Here is a 16,283-nt window from a genome sequence, read left to right on the forward strand (position 1 = left end):
AAGGGAGAAATATTCAGGTCCAAGGAGAACATGTAGCTTTTATAGGGAACTTTGATTAGTTGTGTAGATGATATCATTTCCCAGATACTTGACTTTCCTGAGTCCCAGAGTGGTACTGTTGGGACTATGGAGGAGCACCCTGTTCCTACTACCACCAGTGTTAGATGAGAACTGGGGGCTGATAACAAGTGCTGTTCAGCTGCCCCTGCTTGCTTTCTTCCTTTCTCAGCTATGATATGATTATCATTATAGTCCTGCTACTGAGAGAAAAACCTTTGAAAATGAGTGCTTATCAATGTCCTTGGTAAGAATGTTGGTTTAATTGTATGCCCATTTATTTGGAAAGGAGATTCTATAAAACATCTTGATTCAGGAAACATGCACTTAGAAATATAAATCCAGCAGCTACAAGAACAGAAAAGAGGAATATTAGCAGAGAAGTGGGGTTTGCTTTTCCATCTCAGTAGCACTGCACTTTGAAGAGGGAAAAGAGAGAAGAGGGAGGAAGAGAGGCAGGTGATGGGTGATTTTATTATGGGGATGATGTTTGGGGTGATCTGTAATCTGGTTACTTGGGTTTTTTTTCAAATCACTGAAAGCTAGTAGCTATTTCAAAGGTGCATGACTATGAAAAGGCTTCTGTATCATGCAGGGATGTCTGCAGGTAAATTTGAACTTCCAGCACATGGCCCCCAGATGCCTGAGTGTTAAGGCTGAATCCTGGAAAGAAGCTTGTACCAGGGGAATCTGGTCCTGGTGTGACACCTGGGTGTGAACTGAGTACAGTTCCACGTAGATATCCTTAAGCTCAGTTTAAGGACCAGGACCTGATTATGCTGTAACCATCAGCATAAAGATTGAAAGAACATCCAGCCATTAGCAGCTGCAAAGCAAGCTGCAATACTCAAATAGTAGGTCATTGTAATGCTATGTTAAAATTTATTCCATCTGGATGGCTGGGCTGTCTAACAGATCTCGTGTAGAAACAGGTTAAGTTGCCTGGCACTCTTTTTCTTTCCAGAATTGTGATAAGTAGCCCATAAAATGTTAAATAGATTAAAGCACTTTCCTTTCTTCCATTTGTTCTCTTAAACTACTAATAATGTTTCACACTCAGTTTCCCTCTGATGTAATACACACAGTGTAGCTATACATTAGAGAGCTGCATGGTAATTGCCTGAAAAAGTGATTACCATCTCTTTTCTTTATAATTAAGATCAAAGTTTAAATTTCCAATCCTTGATTTCCTCATTATGGTTCACCTTACTCATTAGAAAAGTTGGAAGATATTCTTCTTGGTAATACACAGGAAATGATTAAGTAAAGACTCTGGCATTTAATCTGGGTGATAAAATCAGAGCTGATAAACATTCTTTATTTTGCTTTGGTCATAATTAACCTCATTCCTTCAAATGTGTAGATAATGTATCTTAAACATCAGTATCTATTATTTAATGCCATTTGAAATTGTCCAGTTTATAAGTTGATATTGTAAAACTGAATCTGTAAAAGGATTGTCCTGGTATTTTAGGGGGGTTTAATTTTTTACTTGTTTTTTTTATATTTTGGTCATAAGTAGGGGTTGGTTTACCTGGTTTTGAACTGATGAAAGTTTTGGGTCTTGCACAGAGTCAAACCTGTTTATGCCCCCGGTGAATGCACTCTCAGGACTGATAGCAAGATGAGGCTGTAGGGTTGGAAAGTGCAGCTTTGAGAACAAGCCATTAAAAGACTATAAGAAATATAGACAGGCATAATGCAAATATTGGGAAATAGATGTCTGATTCTCTGTGGAGGGCAGAAGCACACCTCAGATACTCAGTATCATTTTGTAGTGGCAACTGAAGTGTAGAGACCTTTTGGTGCTTATAGGAGTTCTGATACGTACCTCAATGGAAATAACTTTAAATGCTTATCACATACTATTTATATGGACATTCTTGAAATAAACTAGCCACTGGAAAATTGTTTTCTAAAGCAGTACATCAAACAACCCATCATTCATGGCTGGACAATATGTAGTGTTTTAACTCTGAGCCCAAAAGTAGCTCAGCTATGACTTCCAACAGGAGCTTAAGAAACCAACACTGTCAGTTCTCACCCACTGAGAGACTTGCTGGGGTTCTGTTTGTTGTTCCTTTTTTATTGGAGGAATTCTCTAAGGGTATAACCTTTTATTTAAAACACTTTTTTGTTTTAAGCAATTTCTGGCTTAGAGAAGGGCTTATAACTGTAATGGTTCTTCTCCTCTTCCTAAGTGTCTAGAAATATATCTATATCCACCAGATGTGTGCATAACCTAGATATAGAACATATATAAATCAAATGTAATTACTGTGTTAGTTTTGTTCTCATATTTAAAGGGAGCAAAGCAGGCTGCCTCATGTTATTTTCACTTGAGTGGAATGTGTTAATCTCTTGGAAAGTTACCTAGCCAGACATGGATATTTCTGTGTATTATTGTGGAAAGTTGGAATAACTTACAAATAATTGTAACTGGTCTGAGGCTCATTGGAACTAATGATAAATACTTACATTGGAAGTAATGATAAACACTTTGGGAAAACATCTGTGTCAATGTGTAGTGCTTCTGAAAACCTTGCTCTGTTCAATGAGCAGATATGGGAAGTATTGTTCTGCTCCTTATTGCAAATAATAATGATTATATACTTCTGAGTATATACTTTTCTGCAGAGCTCACTTGACAGTATTTCCAGACTCCTTGCTTCACAATGTTAGTAATTAGTATGATCACAACTGAATTGGTTAAGAACACCAAAAAAAAATACCCTTTTTTACTTTTTATAAAGCCAAGTATTAACCTGATGTGCAAGATAATGGTAAATCCAGCATAACATGTTGTGGCTGAGTCTGTAACCAAGTAATCCTGATTTCAATACATGAGATGGCAACTGAATAGATAGGTCTGACTGAATTGGAGAACTCACACACTCATCATATGATTGCTAATTAACTGAGTGATTACCTTCAAGATGGTCTGTGTTATCCACAGCCAAAGCCAGATACTGAATCAGCACATTATTGTATTTATAAGACAGGACTTATTGGAGGATATTTTATCTCTCTTTCCTCCCCAGGGTTTACATAAGTCTATTTGGCCAAGTAATAATTTCTGTCTTCATCTTTCTTTCACCTTAGACAGGATATTCCCACAGACCATCCAATTTAATTTCCATACAGCCAGCACAGACACTTTTACATTTTAATTTGCATTCCACTGGCAGTTGCAGCCTGCATAGAACTATTTTGCATTTTGTACAACTTCATGGTAGCCTGTTCTTTTATTCTGTGTTTATCTTGGGAGAAAATAATGACAAACCTCCCTTTTAAAACTGACATTTTATTTTCTTTGTAAGGAAAATAGTGTATTTGGCTTCAATGGAAAACCTTATTGTTCCTCTAGAAACTGCATTCTCCCATTCTATTTCACCTTTTGTGCTGAAAAACACCTTTTTTTTTTTTTTGTCATAAAATAGACTTATCACTCCTGCCTGCATCCATTTATTCCTATGAATTTTGATGGAGAAAATAGAATTTTCTCCAGTGTATGCTTTAGTCTTCTTTGTACTCCATTTCAAAAAATCTATTCAAGTATACAATAATGCAATTATTTTTGTTTTCTCAGATGACATCCTTCTTAATAGTATTATATATCCTACAAAATGGTAATCAGGGTGCTGAATGAATTTACCTCATTGTGTGTTCAGTGAGACTACAAATTCTGCATGAGCCTTCCCAGAACTGAGCTAGCCATTAGTGATTTTGTTTGGGTTTTTTTCCTTCACTTTATTATAAGCAGCACTACCTGCTTTAATTTTCTGTGTCCTTCAGCAAAGTGTGTTCAGGTACTGGCAGCGCAGCAGCACAATGGTTACAAAGTTAAAGAAATTCTTTTGCTGCAGGGCTTGCAGCCCTAATGGGATGGTATTGATGGAAGTGACAGTAGCTCAGCAGGGTTGCATAACCAACTGAACTCTGCCACGCAGGCTAAATAAAATATCAGAGCTCGGCACAGTGCATCACATTGTCAATAGTCTTCGTTTGTGTCTGGTGTGTTGGTATTTGCAGTGATGAAGCTCCAGGCAGCCAGTTGGTTACAGATAAGTTTCACATTGACTGGGACTCAGTGCTTGTCAACTCTGATAATGTCATCGTAGCTCGATTTGATGGCAGAGGGAGTGGATTTCAAGGCCTCAAGATCCTACAGGAGGTCCATCGGTGCTTAGGATCAGTGGAAGTGAAGGACCAAATAGCAGCTGTAGAGTACGTATGTGCAAACTCTTATCTTTCACCCTGCCTCCACCTGGATGAATGAGCACTTGGACTAAAACTTCCCAGAATGTTTTCTCTGCATTGTTCATGTTTTTAATGCAGTTGCAAATTTTGAAACTTTAATCCTTCCATTAAAAACAGCAAGTAAAAGAATCAGAGGTGGTTTTGGGGGTTTTCTTTTAGTTGGTGCTTTTTTTTGATAAAGCTGCTCTGTGCAATCCAAATATGCCACCTGAGCTAATTCATATTTGTCTATATTCTGCAGGGAAATTTCTTGCTGTCCACATTAAGATATAAATGCATTTCTGTTACAATATTTTAGGTCTATACCATAGAATACGACTCTCATTTACACCACTAGAACTCCATTTGCTTTGTGCAATTACTCCAGAACTCTGTGGTAGAAATGAGAGTATTTTGGCAAATGCCTGCTGTTTCTCATTTGAATTATCATTCTTAGACTGATATGATTCTACCAGCTGCAGAAAAGAGTAATTTCTGTCTGTGGAGTAGTCATGCACAGCTTGGACAGCACTCCTTACTCAGGGTGCATGTGTCAAAATTCCTCATACCAAGGTCTGGATGGACTTTTTCTGGGCTTTCCCAGGGAAAGACAGATTTTAAGCCAGATATTTTTTCTTCTTTTGGAAAGGGTCAGCACTTCAACCATTCCTTGAATAAGCAGATGTGTCTGATATTTCCCATCAGGTTATTCTGTCTTTTCTGTATAAAATTCACCACAGATGATTAATGGCCTTGATGAGAGAAGGCCATTGACATTGATAATTATACTTATTTGTATAATTATCTAGAGTCAAGAAGTTCTATTCATCTTACCTTCCTTTAGCTGGTGCTAGGCACCTGGTCAAAGCTAGACATTTAAGCTCTAGTCAGTGGAAAATCCTGGCATTTCTGAGGGATGACCCTCCCCAGAATGAGAGAAGTTTCCAACATGTGTAGGAATGCTAAAGGATATCTCTCTTCTCTCCATTAACTGAAAAGCAGATGTAAATGGATAATTTAGACAAGATCTTAAATTCAGATATCTAAATTAGGTGAGATTGGCCAAACACCGTTTGCCTTATGAAAAAGGAACTAGGAAACAAATCACATTGCCCAGTGCAGTACTAATTGCATGGATGTAATTTCTTCTACCTGATCCCCATGTATGGCAATTCCTTAATGCACAAATAATGTTATTTACATACTATATTCAGAAAGTAAAATCCACCATTTTACTTTGACAAAATTAAAAAAGAAACTTTTTTTCCTTTCAGATCACTTCTGAAGCAGCCCTTCATTGATCCTAAAAGACTGGGTATATTTGGAAAGGTAATGTGCAAAAATAGCAGGATATATCATCTTGAGTCTTTAAGAAAGTGCTGTCAGTTCATAAACAAATATAATAATATATTTTCCAAAGACAATTTTAGTTATTAAAATGTGGGGAAAAGCCATGCATAGTTTACTGTTTGTTTGTACAGTATCTTTTTCTCAGGACAGATATTTAAGTCAATAAAATCAGTTTTATGGTATAACACTAGTTGCATTTCAGAATCTGAAGGAGAAGGTTGAAAATTCTGCTTTCTGCTTTCTTTAGACGTTTTTAATAGGGATTTGGGTGTTGTGAAAGCTTGTTTGTTACAGTTTTATATTTGGGCTGCAGTTAAATTGACAATGTTTTCCTATAAAATACAGGTTTTATATCTGAATGTTTTACTGACCCTTGAGCTTAGCTGAGCACCTACCCTGTGGTACTGTCAGCAAGTTCCTTGTTGCACCGGTGAGAAATCTTGCCTTTGCTGTTTTAGCAGCTGTATGTCATTGCCCTTAGCATGAGGTACAATGAGGCAAAGGCTCGACTTTTAGTAGCAAATTAAACAGCATTTTACTGATGACTATTAAAAAGCAGCAATTAGAAACACTCCACAACTGCTGCTTCATCTATGAACCAGCATGTGCAACCTTTTAAATTTGTTAAATTGTTTTTTTTATTAAAAATGAAGCTGTTTTCTGCCTTTGAGCTCAAAGCAGTAACAAACCCTGATCAAGTACGCCCCAATCATCACTTTTAAGAGCAGCATGTGTTTCTCCATGAAGTGCCTTAGTTCTCACTCTGCTGCAGAGTTGCTGCACAGCCTCAGGCAAGTCATTTAACCTGCCTGTCTCAGCCTGTCTGGATGCAAGATGAGGAGATTGACATTTACCTCCTGCGTGGTAGCATTTTGAGGACTGGCTGATGTTTGTGACTGTTATTAACATTTCACATGAACATGACCTTCCTCAAAGATCTGAGCTCCTGCTGCACTCCTTGAGCTAAGAAAGAAACTCTCAGTGCAAGAATGGGTCAAAACCAGTATTTGGGTTGTAAGGGAGCAGCCAGGGATTTTCCAGCTGAGGATGTACAAGCAGGGCCAATTTCATGCACCAGGTGATCGTGGCACACACTTCTATTCAGGTTTTAATGCCTGTTACCAGTGTATGTGAAAGTATACAGGCACAGAAGTATCAACATTTCTCCACATCCTCTTCCTCTTTCAATGCTTTGATTGAAAATACTGTTTCTGGAATGGAATCCCTGAGCAGCCAGAATTGCTTGGTTTTGCCTGCAGAAATTCTTTTCATTGCTACTTGAAAATTCCCGCTTGTTTTCTGCCAGAGATTCGTCAGTATCTTTTTTCCTAAGAGTGATGTGATGAGACAGTTACTGAAGAGCATGCCTGTAACCACGGCTTTACATATCTGCCAAGACCTACCCCCAATTCTCTTTTCTTTCACAAAATGTTATTGATTGCCATGTCCCTGCATTTATTTTCTGAAAGCAGTGTTGAGGAATGAAGAGTGGGAAATTCAATAAGCTTTCAACACTGCTTTGAATTCAGGGAAATTTCTCCTTTCCAAGTTAACCTTTCAGAGTTCTCTTTTTAACTGTCAAAAGAAAAAAAACCCATAAAATTTAAAAGTCAGTTTTATAATTAACAATAAAAGTATATTTAGCAACTTCTTAGGGTTAATTGTATTTTTCCTCCACTCTGCTTGTTTTAGAGTCGATTAAAAATCTCTTTTAAAACTCATATCTTTTATATCACATACAAGAACGTGATAAGGAAACAAGGATTTTTTTTTTCCACTCTATGCATTAAATTTGCTGTACTGATGGAAACAGAATATGCACTTTGCTTGAAGATAAGTTGACTTTAGTGTAGCTTAGTGCTGATCTCGTAAACTTGACTTATGCACACTTTCAGGGAACTCTCTAAGAGGTTTCAGAACTACACAGAAGTAAAATTCTTGTCACAATTGGTGCTGACAATGAGGCACAAGAGTAACAAGACTGTCCAGAAGGGCACCATGGGGAATATTGCCAGGCAATCTGCCAGTGCCCCCTTGCTTGTCTCTGTGAGGGGTGCAAGCCTAAGTGATGCCTGATCCAAGGACCTGAGCTGTTAGACAGCCAAGTGTGGTTCCATGGAGTTTGTGGTTTTATTTATGAAAGTGAAAAGGGAATTTAAAAATAAGTTGCAACTCTACATCCAACATCTTTCTTGAAAATGTGGCAATTAGGCTGCAACCCCAGAAACCCAGCAGGTGAGTGAGGCAGCACATGTTCTTGCATCAGGGCATACAGAATAGCAATGTCACTATGAAATGCTTCTAAGAATTTATAAATAACTCACTCTGTAATGTTTTTGTCCTGGAAAGCCTGGCTGGAAGGAAGGACACTGGCACAAAGGGAAGACACTCTCAGGAGAATTAAACAAGCTCTTAATGAAAACATGGAATAAATAATAAATAACCTGGCAATACCTATCCTTGGATTAAAATTGTGCTGTGGAGCTGCTGGGAAAGACACAAACAGAATATTAAACAAAAGTAAAAGCTGAAAAAAACCCAGAGGCAAAGATGCTATTCTTTTAAGCTCTTTGAATTATACAAATTACAGATGCCCACTCAGAAATTCTGTCTTAGGTGGAATTCTCCTGCTTGTGAACAGATCTGGATGGCTTTTGGCCTGCTGGGCTGAAATTTGTATGGGAAAGGAATAACTCAGTTCCCCATACATTTCCTTTGAAAATCCAGCTCCTATTTGGTATTTTCTTCAGTATGTCCATCCCTTAATATGGATTGATTGCAGAAAACAAAAAACTTCTTTACTTATATTTCTTAAATAAGGTTAAAGGGTTATCAAATATTGCCATTCTTCCACAGAAATAATCTGTTCAATAAATATTTAGATGTGAAGAACAGGAGCAGGCAGCATTTGTAAAAGTCCATAAGAAAACTGTAAGCACTTGATGCATAATCTTTTTTTGGATGAGCTGGTGTTTTGCATTTTATTTTGCCTGTCATGGGATAATTTTGTCTTCCTGAAATGTGTTGTGCCAAACACAAAGCAACAACAACAAAATACTCAAAGAAATAGCAATTTTTCAGTAGCAATGAAGGGAAAACAGATGGCAAGTAGAGAAATTTGAGGAGCCTGTAATATACGGGTAAATCTTTGATTCCAGGTGCCACATTCAGAATTCCATTTTCTGTGAGTCTAAAATGATTACAGATATACAGAAATTGATTGCCAGTGTCATTTCAAGGAAATCTGTGGTTTCAAGTTAAAGCTTTCAAAAAGGTTTCATGACTCTGGTACCAGCTCATCCAAGGGAGATGTGTTAGACTTCAGAGACGGTGAAGAAATGTTCAATACTCATTAACTGCATAGATTAAAAGTCATGACCAGGTCAATGAGATCTTTATGCATCCTTAAACTATAAAAATTATACCACTGGATTAACACAGTGGCCTTTAGCTTTATTTTTGCTAGAATGAAATAACCAACATTTCCATCCCATTGTTAGGGGTATGGTGGCTACATTACATCGATGATCCTGAAATCCAGCGAGCGGCTCTTCAAGTGTGGAGCTGTGGTGGCACCAATCACAGATATGAAGTTATATGGTGAGTACTCCCTGCCCTAAACCCGTGTGATACTTTATTCAAAATAAGTTTTATTCATGGAGCTGCTGTTCATTTTAGCTAAGGGCAGATGACATAACAATGTTAGTGAGATTTCACCTCACTGTCTTGGTCTCTTCTTTAAATGAAAGTGAAGCTGACACTGGGAGAGTTCACCAAAATTTTGTATTATTGACAGCACTGACTTTGAAGTTACCTCATTTCTTGAGAGTCCTTTATGTATATCAGCATGAATCAGATCTTGTATAAGGAATGAATCCTTTAAGGTTAGCAGTGAATTCCCTACAATATCAGCCATGTTGTTGTTCAATCACAGGTTATTTGGTTCTATATGTAAAGTTTTGGGCACTGTGATACACAGGAAACCAGACCAGATTACTCTAATGATCTTTTGGACTTTCTTTGGGATTTAGCTTGTGTTTTCTTTTGGGTTTGGGTTTTTTGTTGTTGTTTGAGGTTGGGGTGGGTCTTTTTGTTTGTTGGTTGTTTGTTTTTTCTCTTTTAACTATTTAAAAGTGGGTTTAAATGATATATTCTGTGTCTCTAAATAAACATCTTGACTTTTTGGCTTAAATAGCTCCTGAAATGATGTGTTTTTAAATAAAAATAACTTGAAATTCACAAGATTTATTGTTTTGTTTTGTTTTGTTTTTATTTTTACAGCATCAGCTTTTTCAGAAAGATACCTTGGGATTCCATCAAGAGATGAAATTACCTATCAGGTAGTTAGCAGAAACAAATAACTTAAAATGACCATTTTACTCTTAAAATGCAATTCAATTACAGCTTTGTGTGTGTTTTTTCACTAGGCATCCAGTGTCTTACACAATCTTCATGGTTTAAAAGAAGTGGATTTGCTAATAATTCATGGGACAGCTGATGGTAAGTATTTTTACAGATACAGATAATTTGGAGTCAGAGCTTCTAATAGACAGGTGTTCAAGGGCTGATGAGGCACACACCTAGCAAGTACATTTGCAGTTTCTTTTTCCTTCTGATATGATTTTTTTCTTTTGTTTCAACTGCCAATTCTAACTCGGAACTGGTGATGCTTTTCTTTGCTGAGGATTTGTACCTTTTAGCTTCTGTATGTTCTAATTTGTTTAAATCTTGTGGACCACTGTGTTGCTAGTGAAAGGTATTACATGAATTATTAATAGGGGAACATACATTTTTAATGTTGTCTTAAATTCATACAAATTCTGCAGAACTATCAGTACAGCTGGTGAAGTACATCACCAAATGGGAAGTTAATCTTTTCATCTAAGTAATTACAAGGTACTTGCAAACCTTCTGAAGCTACACAGAACCTTTTAATAGCACCGATACTTTTAGCAGTAGATTAAGACAGGGAATGAATAACACAGGGTGAGTTCTAACAATTTAGATGGAATCATAAGATGTATGAATTGAGATAATTTTTAATTGCAGATTTCACTGCAGCATATTCTTCTGAACTTTCTTAACTGATGTCTAAAGAATGAGCTTTGATGCAGGCACAAATTTCAGAGATGCAAACAGCTGCACTGTACAGACTGACATGCCTTCTTCTTCCCCAGTATTTTCTGGTGGATGTGGTGGATGTGGGATAATACAAATTTTCTTTCTCAGTCTGAAGGGATAAGTGCCTCTCAGTGGCAAGGGCCAAGGTGACAGTGCCCATGCACAGCTGGCAGAGTGCCAGCCCATTATCCCTGGCTTGCCAAACCCATGTTATGTATCCAAACAGCAACCAGAGGGGTGCAAACCCTGTCCAGTACTTCTCCCCAGAGCACAGCAGGAAGGGTTGAAAATAAACAGGGTGACTGAGCAGGCATGAGAGGCTCAGGCTTTACTGCTTGCAACAGGCAGCAGCAATTTCTGCCCCTCTGAACCCAGCTGGAGGGAGCTGGGGCTTTGATAGATGTCTGAGCAGTGCAGGGTGCTCTGGCCTGGCAGTCTGACTGTCTGCTGCCCCTGCTCAATATCACATCCAGTGACACTGCCCAGAGCACTTGCAGCCTGAACTCTGCAGGGTTAGACATGGTAATCATGGCTTTGCCGCACAAAGATCAGGTTACTGATAGGTTCCAGAAAGTCCATTACCTAAAGAGTGGGGTGTAATGACCCCCTGCAAGCAATAGAAAATGCAGTGTGCTTTCTTTCAAGCAAATTAGAAGATGCCATGATGTTCAAACAGAATGATTTTACACATCTCTAAGCTATCACAGTATGTATAAATCAAGGGTAAACAGAAGAGTCCTCACTGAATGAAAAGTGTGGCTTCCCCTGGGGCTTCCAGCTCTTTCTCCAAAACCTCTGCTGTAACACCCTGTTGCTGGTGGGGCTGGCCTTAGAAATAGTCAGCTTCAGATCCAGTAATTACAGAGCCTGGAAATGTTTTCAGCCAAAGCTGTGTAACAGATAAGTATTTCATATTACTGTAGCTGTTTCTAATAATATCAAATATTTTCTTGCAGCTAAAGTTCACTTCCAGCATTCGGCAGAACTAATTAAGCGTCTAATAAAAGCTGGGGCTAATTACACTATGCAGGTAGGTGCATCTGTGACTTTTCCTATAAACATAGTTGAACATTTAACCTCCTGTTTCTATTTTTTCACTGCAAAGGACCCTCTCTACCACAACACAGTGGTATTACCTCAATTTGCAGTTGGAACTCTGTTTAATCCTATTTTTCTCACTGTTTGTATGGCTATCAGGAGCTGTATCATCTTGTTCTCCTGGGCTCTTTGTCCTCTCTCTCATCTTTCTCTTTTCCACCTGTTTATCCTACAATTATACAAAGTGCTCTGGAATCCATGGGCACTCTTTGTAACAGGGAGATTTCACTACTTTGGCTTCCTTTTTACCTAAAAAGGTATTGGGTCACATGAGAGTAATTTCCCCTTATTTTCAACATTTTTATTTATTAGAAGAGCACGACAGAGCCTCTTTCGAGGCACAGGCTTGCATGAAACCCACCTGGAGCGCATGGAAGCTGCTGGCAGAGGGTTTTGATTGAATCAGTCTCTAAATACTCCTAATGCTTGTTGGCCATTGCAAACCTCAACCCTGCTGGGCTTAGGGTAATCCTGTAGTTTGCACTGGAGTGTGGGCTCCTGTCAGGGAGGAGCTGGCAGGAAGGGGCTTGGTGCCACTTGAGGAAGGAAAAAGGACTTTAAATTTAGAATCTGTTCCTGTTTCCTGTGTGTTTTCAGCTGAGGTGATGTGAAGGCCTGTGGAGAGAGGAAGAAGCAGGAATGACAGAGTTTTCCCAGAAGAGCCCTGTTCAGCTGTTCTCATGCAACCTTGTGATAATCTGGGTTTGACGAGGCAGCTGAAGTTTTTTGCCTCAGGCCTCCTCAGGTCTCGTCTTATGGCCTGGATTTCTTCATTCAGCCTGCAAATCTTTGCTTAGCCTCACTTGGGAGAAATTCCCAGTGGTATTTGTTTTAAGAGATAAAATGCCCACATCCACCCGAGGAGAGAGAGAAGATGGGCTTTGGACCAGATAGGAAGATAGTTAAGATATTAATAAAAAGGGTTTTTGTCAAACACTTGGAATTTGAACTATTGAGAGGTCTTTAAAAGCACGAGGCAATTAATCCTCATGGATGTTAATGGGATTTGGATGCCTAGGCACTATTAAAAATGGCGACTAAAGTAAGCTGTTGTAAGCACAATGGCTGAGAATATACATTTTTTCACTTCTGCAGATCCCACTGCAGTAGTTGTTTTATGGAAGTTCAAATTCCAAGAGAATGAGTCTTACTTTGGGTTTTATTAGCTTTCCTTGATGCCATAAAACTAATGCTATCATCCTGTTGTCATCTAAAACATGTTGAAGATCAGAGAAAGAAAATTAGAGCCCTAAATATTTGAAAAGCCTTTAAAAACTATTTACTTTTTTTCCTTTCTCCTCTGCCAGATCTATCCGGATGAAGGTCATAACATTGCTTCCGAGAAAAGCAAATATCACCTTTACAGCACGATCCTCGGGTTTTTTAGTGCTTGTTTAAAGGAGGAGACACCAATTTTACCACAGGAACCTGAAGAGGATGAATAAGGAAGCCTATTTGTGTAGAACTGAGGGGGACTTACTCTGCAGCTCAATAAAACCTTAAATAATAGTGACTGTAAGATTGCAGATTCTGCAGAAGCTCAAGGGCAGCTAAAGGATACCACAGTGGAACAGCACATTCACAGACAATGAGCTAATAAACTGGAATTCAACTACAAAGTCCAAACATATTACCAAGGGACAAAACCTTTACCTTTGTGGAAGGTCAACTGTTGGTTACTGTTACCTGGAAGAACTTAGTTTTGCATAAGTGTAGGGTTAGTGCATGTTTGTTATGTTAAGCCTCACTGTTGGTTCTGTAAGTGGTTGCTTGTTTTTTGTTTTTGTTTTTATTTTAATTTAAATGCACATCTTTATTCATCTTTGCATAAGGCACAACCTATCATAAGTTTTATGGCCACTAATATTCTAAAAGGTGAACTGGAATTTAACACTGTAATGTTACAATAAGTGCAATTCTTCTGCTGTCTATTACACGTAAGAAACCACAGAGATAATAAAGGGCATGGTATTTTTTCTAGTTTCTGCTCAAAGGGGATATTGTCTAGTGCATCGTACCATGGTTATTGGAAATTATTTCCCCCACACAATTTAAGCATTTACAATTATTACTATTAGTAACCAATAGGAGTCTCTTTGGTGGTGTGCTCTTGGTCTTTATGTATATACCCAGGAATCCCTAAGCAGAAAATCTTTCTGAGCTTGAAGAAACTTTTTCAAGATGTAATTGACAGCTGTATTTAAAACAATATCTGCGATTGAAACCATTCCCCAGTCCAAAATGTATCTATTGTTTCCTTAAAATATGTTTGAGTTGGTTTTTGGTATTGTTTATAGTAGTTAATAGTTTGCCGGTTACACTCTAATTTTAGAATATGCTACTATGTCACATGTAAATTAGATACATAAATATTAAATTATAGTTTCAGATAAAGAAAGTTTATTAACAATGTATAATGCCATTTAGTAATACTTTACTCCTCAAATGAAGACATATTTTGCATAGTGCATCTTCCTTTCCTCCCGTCTGCTCTCAGATGTAATTCTGGTGTTCATCAAGGTGGTGACGTAGCTCAAACACACCTTTAGTTCTTATCTCAAGGCTGCTCATTCAGTCTCTTGCAACAAGATTTAGCTTCAACAGCATCACAGAGAAATGACATTTTTTTCATTCAAGACAAAGGAAGATCTGACAGATTAGATTTTATTATTTATTCAGAGGGCGAGCCCCTTGTGCATCCATTTATTTGCCAGGGTGAAGTACAGCAATAGAAATTGAAACTATGAAATAAACAAGGCAGCCAGGTTGGGTCTGCAGAATATTAACTCTGATCATGGAAAGCAAGTACAATGTTGGTTTAATTTGGGGTATCTTCCTGAAGGTGTGTGAAAACTCCTGACAGATGCTGTGCCACTTATAGGGGAATAGCTGTAGTTTTCTTATTTCTGGATATATTCCAAATACTTTCCTATATAATTAAGGTTTAATTTCTTGCAAGACTAAAATGAAAGTAATTTTTGAAGGTAAATATGCTATTTAAGATGTAAAGTTCTGCATATTTTATGAAAATGAGAATTGTTTTTAATGTAATGAAAAATCACCTGAAGCTTTTTTACTCATCACTTCCTTCTGGAATATTTTCTTTCACTGTTAGGATTTTTTTTATGATGAAAATAATTGATTTGTCTGAAAGGCGTGGTTTTATGGAACACTGAAAAGTCTCTTGTCTTTTAATGTTTAGTAATTCTCTCATTTTGTTAGCAATGTTAAAGTATTTTTCAATTAGTTTAATACAGTTTTAATGTGCAATGATATCTTGTTTGGGTCCCAGTGTCACCACAAAGTATGGCTTTGCTTTGTGGCATTTATAGGACATATGGAGTACATATGTATAGCGTAGGTAGGTGATAATTTATGGGGGCTATGATGTGCACTACAATAAGATCACACAGAACAAAAACAGAAAAATAAGAGCAGAATTCAAAGAAGGTTTTTCAAATCCTGTTTTCTATGGAGGAGCGTCGTTTTCAAGTCTTCTGTTGGCTGGGACTGCTGCTTTGTGATTTTATAAATGACACCCGTCACTTAATAAATGCTCACCTGACAACACTGCTGCTTCTCCTAACCAGACATGCTCCTAACTCCTCCAGCTCAGTTCACTGAGGTTCTTCCCAATTTGAGCCAAATGCCCATGAAGGAAACACAGGCTGTGGGTGTGTGCTGAGCATGGACTCTGCCTGTGGAGGATTCAGGAAAAGGCCAATTCCCCCCAAAATGTGCTGGTGTTCCTCTGCAAATCAGCCACTCCATGCTCGTGTCTGCCACGTGTCTCACTTAGTTGTGTTCAGTTACCTGCAAAAGGAATGCTGTGTCTCAGCAGTGCTCAGGAAATGTTATCTCAGATCTTTGGATCCTGCACCTCCCTCTAGCTCTGTTTCAGGCCCCCACTCCCAAGTCATTCTACCCCAACATCCCACCTCCAGCTTTCCAGACTTTGAATGTGTCATAGGACATGGCCTTCTGTGGGAATGCCTTTGGCAAGACTGGTACTTTTTGAAAATGTGTTATCTGAAATCTGGGTGGAAATGTGGTATGCCTTTAATGTTTTCATGGTTTCTCACACTGTCCTACAAATACAGATATTTTTATGTAATTGTGTACACAAGGCTGAGCATCAGACACAAATTAATTGCTTTTACTGATATTTTTATGCATGAGTTGAACTCAGATATTGCAAAAGTGTTTGCCAGATGCAGGCTCTGCTAGTTAGACTGAAGAATTTAGTGTAGGACGTCCCTTTACTTTTGCTGACCTGTTGAAATAATCCTTCCACTTACAGCACAACTGAACAGTGTTACCTATCAGATTCTACATCAAAACTAAAAAACTAATGGCAATCATTAATTACTCCAGGTGATCTACAGCAGAGCAGGAGTTAGTACACATTGCACTGAAAT

The 16,283-nt window shown here is 38.1% G+C and overlaps 1 protein-coding gene across 1 annotated transcript in view; it reads left to right on the forward strand.

The window, feature by feature from the left end:
* The window catches only part of DPP10 (dipeptidyl peptidase like 10), a 236,978-nt gene extending 221,548 nt beyond the window's left edge, over nucleotides 1-15,430 (forward strand). Inside the window, exons 20-26 of the mRNA XM_050977060.1 lie at nucleotides 4,090-4,284; nucleotides 5,571-5,625; nucleotides 9,147-9,246; nucleotides 9,928-9,986; nucleotides 10,074-10,146; nucleotides 11,724-11,797; nucleotides 13,173-15,430. Coding sequence (XP_050833017.1) covers nucleotides 4,090-4,284; nucleotides 5,571-5,625; nucleotides 9,147-9,246; nucleotides 9,928-9,986; nucleotides 10,074-10,146; nucleotides 11,724-11,797; nucleotides 13,173-13,310 — 694 coding nt within the window. The 3' untranslated portion in view covers nucleotides 13,311-15,430. The remainder of the gene's footprint in view (nucleotides 1-4,089; nucleotides 4,285-5,570; nucleotides 5,626-9,146; nucleotides 9,247-9,927; nucleotides 9,987-10,073; nucleotides 10,147-11,723; nucleotides 11,798-13,172) is intronic.
* The last annotated feature ends 853 nt before the right edge of the window (nucleotides 15,431-16,283 follow it).

The sequence above is a fragment of the Serinus canaria genome, chromosome 7, assembly GCF_022539315.1.
Source record: "Serinus canaria isolate serCan28SL12 chromosome 7, serCan2020, whole genome shotgun sequence".
NCBI classification, from domain to species: Eukaryota; Metazoa; Chordata; class Aves; order Passeriformes; family Fringillidae; genus Serinus; species Serinus canaria.